Source organism: Pelophylax lessonae (assembly GCF_965119305.1).
Source record: "Pelophylax lessonae genome assembly, chromosome: 4".
In the NCBI taxonomy this organism is placed as follows: Eukaryota; Metazoa; Chordata; class Amphibia; order Anura; family Ranidae; genus Pelophylax; species Pelophylax lessonae.
In genome coordinates, this window is record NC_138771.1 from 88,589,151 (window position 1) to 88,598,205 (window position 9,055).

The 9,055-nt window shown below is 39.2% G+C and overlaps 1 protein-coding gene across 3 annotated transcripts in view; it reads left to right on the plus strand.

Annotated features, from left to right (window-relative positions):
* Window positions 1-8,421, plus strand: part of CYP19A1 (cytochrome P450 family 19 subfamily A member 1) — a 161,612-nt gene extending 153,191 nt beyond the window's left edge. For all 3 annotated transcript variants that reach the window (XM_082252824.1, XM_082252823.1, XM_082252825.1), the window contains exon 10: window positions 7,768-8,421. In XM_082252824.1, the coding sequence (XP_082108950.1) occupies window positions 7,768-8,013 (246 nt within the window). In that variant the 3' untranslated portion in view covers window positions 8,014-8,421. The remainder of the gene's footprint in view (window positions 1-7,767) is intronic.
* The last annotated feature ends 634 nt before the right edge of the window (window positions 8,422-9,055 follow it).

The following is a 9,055-nucleotide window of genomic DNA, read 5'->3' on the forward strand; positions in this document are numbered from 1 at the left end:
TGAATCTGTTCTTGTGCCAAAAATGAAATAAAAAACCGGCAGTGGAAAAAAAGTACAATAAATAAATTAATTAATAAAAATGTAATACTCATACACAAAAGGAGCAGATGCACAAATACAAAAAAAACCCTATAGCGTACTTGCAAACAGTGCGGATGTATGAACATTAGACATCCGTAGCAGAAAAAAACTTGAGAATGGGCTGTATAGCACTAAGGTGCATGTTTGGGCGTATTTGCACTAATGCAGGCCATACATGGGTTGAATACCACCATAAATTTTCTTTTTCGAAAATAGGAAATTTTGTTTTGTGATCTGACGGTGCCACCATTGATTTCAAAATTTGACCAACCAAACCTTCAATTTCACATGTTGCTACAGAAAATTATTTTTGTGGCCTGGGAATCTTCTTTTCTTGCACTCATGTGCATTTCTTTTTCAATTATATTTCTTGCACGATTCTCCGCATTATTTATTAGAAATTTTTTTTTATTAGGTTGGAGTGTGCAAGAAACCTTAACCACTTTAAGACCGGAAGGATTTGCCCCCTTAATGACCAGGCCCTTTTTGCGATTCGGCACTGCGTTACTTTATTAGACAATTGCGCGGTCGTGCGATGCTGTACCTAAATAAAATTGACGTCCTTTTTTCCCCACAAATAGAGCTTTCTTTTGGTGGTATTTGATCAGCTGTGTGATATTGTTTTTTTTGCGCTATAAACAAAAAAAGAGCAACAATTTAAAAAAAAAAAAACAATATTTTTCACATTCTGCAATATGACATTCTCAAAAAAAAAAAAAGCTGCCTGTCCTTCTCTCTCAGCGGGGAGCGATCGTGGGTGTCAGGCAGCAATCAGAGCTGCCTGACCCGTGCATCGGCTTCCCCACTGCCCCACTCGCCCCCTAGCTTCCCGCGCGCGACCGACATAGGTTAACGTCGGTTTGCGCCGGAGAGCCACCCTGCCGCAGTAAAACTGCCGTGGGTGGTCGGGAAGTGGATAAAAAGTGATTAAAGTTTTTTTTTTTTCTTATGTTAAAGATAACCATGTTATACTTACCTGCTCTGTGCAGTGATTTTGCACAGAGCAGCCCAAATCCTCCTCTTTTCAGGTCCCTCCTTGGTGCTCCTGGCCCCTCCCCCCTGTTGAGTGCCCCCACAGCAAGCAGCTTGTTATGGGGGCACCTGAGCCGAATCGCAGCTCCCTATACCCATTCGGACATGGGGCTACGGCCCCATCCCGTCCCTTCTTTCTCCCCATGGGCTCACTGACAGCAGTAGGAGCCAATAACGCCACGCTGCCATCTCAGCCAATTAGGATGGAGAGTCCCGGGAAGCCGAGACGCGCCTGCAACATTGCTGGATCGAGATGGGCTCAGGTAAGTATTAGGGGGGCTGCTGCACACTGAAGGCTTTTTATCTTAATGCATAGAATGCATTAAGGTAAAAAACCTTCTGACTTTACAATCACTTAATGGGGTGTATTTATAAAGTAGTGGATATGACATTCACCAAAAATGTACTACAGGAAAATCTTCCATTTGACTGTGTAAGAAATGAGTGTGATTGATTCACCACCTGTGAATTTTTTTTTTAAATCACATCCACTACTTTAAAAATATGTCTCTAAATGAATGGAACTACCTTAAATATAGCCAAAAAAACTCTACATGAAGAAAAAATACATTACAAAAAGAAGCGCAAAATTGAGAAATTGTTTTTGTAGATAATGTAGGTCTTCTATAATAACCACATTGCTAACAGTGTTAGCATACACCCTATCCCACGCCAAATTTATTTTTGGGCCCTATGATTGCCAGTGTACAGCCACTGAATAAACTCCTGTCAATGAAACAAGCTCTCAAGTACATATTTGCTTTAAAATTATCTTTTGAAGTTGATTTTTATCTTTACCTTCACATTAGGTAGCTTGTGTTCCATTCATCTTCTGGATAAACCCTTTATTACTAGTTACTATGTAACTATCTAGCTACCTTATTATAAATATGTGGATGAATGTGCATTCCTATAAAAGGCCATTTCATTTATCAGTTAATTGTTTTTTTAATTACAAGACATGATAGACAAATTACATTTAGAGATGTATTTCTTATGGAAGAATTCCAATCACTTCATACTGTGTGTAATAGTGAAGGATATAATAATACTGATCAGAAAATTGAAGTCATCTCATTGCTATTGCACCCTTCTTTCCTGTAGTACATCAGACCAGAGATTTAAACTGTATTTCCAATTTTGCATCCAAATTGGGATAACACCTACTTTATATTTGTTACATGTTCCCATTCACAGGCATAAGTTAAAATAAACAGATATCTAGAAATTTATTTTAAATGCCCTTTTCTGGAAACTCCAGAACCGAAAAATTCTACTTACCTTTCATTTCACTGTAATGTTTATGAGGGGGCTGGAGAGATAATGATAACAATAATTAACCCTGTCTGTTCTGTGCTGGCAGATCTCATTATCAATTGTTAACTTAACACTGTCTGACCCAACAAAAGGTTTAAAGATCTATAAGCTTGGCTTCTATATTGTATGCTTATGATGGGAAACTCAGTAAGGGAATTTATCAAAACTGGAGCAGCCAAAATCTGGAGCAGCTGTGCATTGCAACTACCGTATTTATCGGCGTATAACACACACAGGCATATAACATGCACCTTAATTTTAAGAGGGAAGTTTCAGGAAAAAAAACTTAAATTAAGAAAGAAAGAACATTTTTTAAAAAGTTTGAAGCTAAATAATAGTAGCTCAGAACTTTTTTTTTTTTTAAATCAAATGCAGCCTCACCAGTGCCCATGAATGCAGCTTCACCAGTGCCCATAAATGCAGCCTCATCAGTGCCCATGACTTCAGCCCCACCAGTGTCCATGAATGGAGCCTGATCAGTGCCCATCAATACAGTCTAACTGGTGTCCATCAATGCAGCCACAGCAGTGCCCATGAATGCAGCCTCTCCAGTGCTCATGAATGCAGCCTCACCAGTGCCCATGATTGCAGCCTGATCAGTGCCCATCTCACTCGGCGTTCGCTGTCATCTGAAGTCCTGTCTCCTGGACCAGCTCCTATGATAGACATCACACGTCCCGGCATTGGACCAGTGTGCTGTCTATCATAGGAGACAGGACTTCGTATGACAACGACAGCCGGGTAAGCGGGAGATTCCCGTTCTGTGTAATCCGGCGGCGCTTGCTCCCCCCTTACCCTCTGCCTCTGGGCATGATGCACCCTGTGCACCTGCCCAGGATCAGCTCTCCCTTTCGTTCTCCCCAATTGGCATTTTTTATTTTTTATTTTTAATATCGGCGGACTGTTTGCTATGCACAACTGCTCCAGATTCTATCACCCCCAGTGTGTCTCTAGTTTGGGGACAGGCTCACTATGAAATTGTTTAAGAGTAGCTTGCAGTGTACACAGAGGCCCGATCCAAACAAATTTCCAAAAGGTAAGTCATTTTTAGGTATGCTGGGTGAATAAGAACACATATAGTGTGGTCTTCTCAAATGTGATGGCAAAAGTGGAAATACACTTAAACTCATAAGAAAGAGTGCCTGTAATGTTAAAGGAGGGAGGATGCAACTACAATAAAGAGACAATATATAGAATACCACAAACAAATAAAACACTGCGCTGGTGAGTGGAGCTGCTAGCACTTGGAATAGCAATACGGGCTTCCAACATAAAAATAATATAAAATTAGTGCAACGCTAATAGCGGTATAAACATTAATACAACATGATTGTAGAGAAAATTTAAAAAAAATAGATAATAAATAAATTCATGGAGAGTCCATAAAAGGTGATCAAATCCAGGAGAGAGAAAGGGTAGATGACACCACCGATCCCAGAGGAACCACAAACCGGATAGGGAGGAAGGGTGACTGGAAAGTCAGGAAAGACACTTCACACCCTCTGTGATACAATAATCTCCTTACCAGAGCAAGTGGACCACTAGATTATAGGTGGTCAAAACAGGTGTCACATCTATCCAGATAGGGATCTTCCCATATCCTCCAATATGCTAAACAGATCAAATCAGTATTAAATGACTAGACCAGATGATCAATGGAGCCTTCATCCAGTAACATTAAAAATGGTCACAGTCATAGGATAAAAAGAGAGGAGAAGCTACGATAGTGCATTAAAAGAGTAAACCATTTATTAAAAGAACAAAAGGAATTGCACTCACAGTAGACTTGGCAAAACTCAGGCGTTTGAACAACAGGTAGTGCTGTGGCATTCCTGCAGGCTTCGTTTCCCTTTACCCAGCTTCCGGGAGGGGTATCAGCTTACCTCCTACCAGAGCCAAGGAACATGATGTCGTCACCACCATAGACCATGCCCTACATGTTTCGTCATACGTGACGTCTTCTGGGGGTTGGTCTGGACAATATATAAAATGTATGGACTTTGATGATAAAAAAAATTAAAAATTATTTAAAACCTACTAAATTCAAAAAATGAGTTTTACAAAATCCATACAAGGGACATTACTTGCAATCATGTGTTCCTTGTGCTGCTGCCTGCAGATTTAATTGAAATCTTCTGTCCTCCGATCCCTCCCTACCCCCACTGCCATAATCATCCACTACTGCAAGTTTATTGGAGTCAAAGGCCCTGCATATGCCCTGTCATGTGCCAACTATGCCCGCCCTTTCTGCACCCCCCATTCATAGAAGCTATACTAGCTTCTATGAATGAAAAATAATCTATCGATGAAGAAAGCTGACCTTTTATTCATCCACCCTTCCTCCATTCATAGACTGAAAGAAAGATTGCTCTAAACTATCTAGTTACCAGCTATGGGACATATTTAGCAATGCACAAACAGAACAAGCCCTTTCCTTACAAATCATACCTGGAATTCAGCTTTAAAGTGGTTGTAAACCCCTGAAATAAAAAAAATTGACAAAGCATATCAGTCTATAATGTGTATTTGTCTCTATCCAAATCACCAAGCATGATTTCTGTCTGCTTTGTCATTCCTCCATTATCTGAGTCATTTCTAAGAGTCTATACTGACACCAAACAATCCTGGGAGATAGCCCCACTCCCCATCCTGCATACAGAAGGTGATTGGCAGCCTCTGCTGTGCATGGTTCACTATGTGACTCAATGGGGGGGTTGTTCCTTCCTTCCACTCACATATCAGATTACACTCAGCTCTCTTCTCTGTGCTGTGCAGTGTGTGACAGAACCCCGCCCCTTGCCTGCTGAAAGCTCATAAATGTTGTGTAAAATGTGTACTTTAAGAGACTATACAGGAGAGATGGCTGCAGATAAACAGGTAAAACTTATGTGGGAGGCATTTTTTTTTGTCTCTGTGTATCATTTGAGGCCAGTCACTTTTTGTTGGCGTGTAAGTGTTTACAACCACTTTAACCACTTAAGGACTATTACACGCAGACATACTGCGGTAGGGTGGCATTCCTGCGTGAAATCACGTACCTGTACATGATTTCGTGCACAGGGTCTGGGGCTGATTTGGCACAGTGGGAGCCAATCAGTGCGTCCGGCAGACACGATGTCCACCCGGACCCACCGACTGTTTACAGGCGAGGCAGAACCACGGTCTGCCTATGTAAACAAGGCGAGCCGCTGTTCTGCCAGAGAAGAAGATGAAGATCTTGTGTTTCTGCTAAGCAGGAACACGAATCCCTGTCTTCCTCCAGTTAAGCGACCCCCCACACACTTAGAAAGCACTCCCTTGGACACACCTAACTCTTTGGTCACCCCTAATGTTAACCCCTTCCCTGCCAGTGTCATTAGTACAGTGAGAGTGCATTTTTTTTAGCATTGATCACTGTATTAGTATCACTGGTCCCCAAAAAGTGTCAAAAGTGTCAGTTAGGAGTCCAATTTGTTTGCCCCAATGTTGCAGTCCCGCTAAAAAACACTGATCGCTGTCATTACTAGTAAAAAAATAAATTAATAGAAATAACCCATAGTTTGTAGATGCTAAAACTTTTGTACAAACTAATCAATAAATGCAATATATTGGCCTAAATTGATGAATATATTTGATTTTTTTACTTTTTCTTTTTTTATTGGTTATGTTTTTTTAGCATAAACAAAAAAATAGGTTGTTTTTTTATTTTCAAATTTGTCTGTCTTTTTTTTGTTTATAGCGCAAAAAATAAAAAAAACAAACAGGGGATAAAATACCACCAAAAGAAAGCTCTACATTTGGGAAAAAAAGGACATAAATTGTATTTGGGTACAGTAGGCCAGCGCAATGGTCAATTAAAGTAATGCAGCGCCGTATCGCTCATGAAGGGGGTGGGGGGTAAACCTTCCGGGGCATAAGTGCTTAAAGCGGATCTTCACTGCATCTGAGCAACACAAACCAAAAACACTTTTTAATATTGAAAGCATACTCCCCCTTCTAAAATACAATAAATTGCAGCACTCAAATGAAATAAAGTGCAAACATATTATAGTGCATTTAATGTATGAAATGTCCCATTAATAGGTTATGAAATAAAAAACAATTAATAAAGTTCAATGAAAGATTCATTCAAATGTTCATTGAAAGTGTCCCAGTGCAATGGAAAATCGTAAAAGATCACACGTGCAGCTGTTTCCTCCACCGTTTAAGTGAATTTCAAACTCACCAGAGCCAAATGCTGTCTATATTATAGTTTGATGTCATCGCTAACCCAGGCTTCCCAAGACCATGATGTTTATTGACACATACCTTATTGCTGTCCTATAATATAGACAGCATTTGGCTCTGGTGAGTTCACTTAAACGGTGGAGGAAACAGCTGCACGTGTGATCTTTTACGATGTTCCATTGCACTGGGACACTTTCAATGAACACTTGAGCATGAACACTTAAAGAACACTGAAAGAATGAATCTTTCATTGAACTTTATTAATTGTTTTTTATTTCATAACCTATTAATGGGACACTTTATACATTATATGCACTATAATATGTTTGCACTTTATTTTATTTGAGCGCTGCAATTTATTGTATTTTTGATGTTTTAGTGTGTGTATATTTTGCACTCTTTTTGCTAGCAGCTTTTCACTTATTCTATAAGCGCTGATTCACATTTTTTGTTATACTCCCCCTTCTATTCATGTCTCCATGCTTTATTTTGGTGAGAAATCACTTTGAAAAACACCCACTAGCATTTCTGGCCATGGCCATCTTGAGTAAGGGCAACTGATTAATGTAGCATTTTACTTCCTGTTCTTAGCTCAAGCATGCATACAGAAGAGTGTGCTTAGCTGAGAAAACCCCTCCTCCCCTTCTGAAGACTCCTGGGATGTATGACATCAATTTCCTAGGCAAAAAAACAGGAAGTAACTGAAGAAATGCAAAAAAAAAAAAAAAAGTTTAAAACAATACTTTCCTATCTATTTACTAATGGTAGCAGCAAAAGGATTAAAAATAATCAATGTTGAATGGGAGAGTGAAGTTCCACTTTAATACCTTCAGAAGTTTATTTCCAGACACTAACCTATAAAATTAGGCAGCTAATGAAACAAGATGGGAATCAGAACTCCCAGCCTGCATACTTGTGTCACATCATCAACTCAGAATATTAAAAATAAAAACAGCCAAGGAATAAGCATTTTCAGAAGGAGATGAGCAAAGGCAGCCCTTACTTTCTCTTGGGTTTCGACAAAACAAGTAAATATTCAGAGCTCTATCTAGATTTGCTGCTGAACTCATCATCACCGTTGCACAAATTGTATTGTTCTAGTTCTTAACATGTTTTTCCTATTGTTTTTAGGTCCCACAACGTTACTTTCAGCCATTTGGTTTCGGTCCCCGTGCCTGTGCTGGGAAATACATAGCCATGGTGATGATGAAAGCAATACTGGTGACTGTGCTGAAAAGATACAGGGTGCAAACCCTGCGAGGACGCTGTCTGGAGAACATTCACAATAATAACAATCTGTCCATGCACCCTGATGAATCGCAGACCTCATTAGAGATGGCCTTCATTGCTCTGCACACAGCCCCGCTCGCACATTAGCACTAACCACGCTCATTTGTGCCGGGTCTGCAGATCTGAAATGTGATTAACCTAGAATAAGTGACAGTGTTGGTCTGTGTTAAATCTAGATTGAATCACTGACATTGTATTGTAGTGTCTGAAACAGTTATATATTTTATGCATATTTAATATTAATAAAGTATTCTGTCTATTTTCACATTTTACAAATATATGTTGGCAACTGTATTTGTAGTATAATTTATTACTTTTGCCTTTATCAATCAAAAAGGGCGGCTGGCCTGTGTATATAGGTGCCATCGTTGTATAGGGGTAACTTACAATCACTTAGGGGTATATTTATAATAAAACGTTGACATGGGTAATTGTCTGTCAAAACTTCTGGTACATTCGTTCTGTGTGAATGATGCACAACTGAATGTTCTCTTTCTATTTATAATAGATATTAATAATATGTCTTCATAAAAAACAGAGTGGTTCAGAAAAATCCAACAATATGGCCACAGATGGAGTTCAGGATCATAGGAAATAGGTTTTTATTTTTGTGATGATCAGCTCCATCTAGATGCCATAATGCAGTATTTTCTCAAACTACTCTATTTTTTTAATGAATTAATAACATTAGACCCAGTATAGAAGAAATAGGAGAGTACATTTACTTTTGCGCTATATGCAAAAAACAAAGGTACCAGCAGTTGTAATGGGTGAATAGCTATGTACATTTTCTTTTTTTTATAAACACACTCCTTAAGTAGATGTAAACCTTACGGCTTAAGAGCATTTGGAGCTTTCAGCCTTTTATTAGCATTTTTGCAGTTTCTTTAACCACATAACCCCTGGAAGATTTTACCCCCTTCCTGACCAGGGCCTATTTTGGGATTCGGCACTTTAACGGACAATTGCGCGGTTGTGCGACGCTGTACCCAAATTAAATTGATGTCCTTTTTTTCCCACAAACAGAGCTTTCTTTTAGTGGTATTTGATCACCTGTGCGTTTTTTTTTTGATCATGCGCTACAAACAAAAATAGAGCGACAATTTTGCAAAAATAACAATATTTTTCA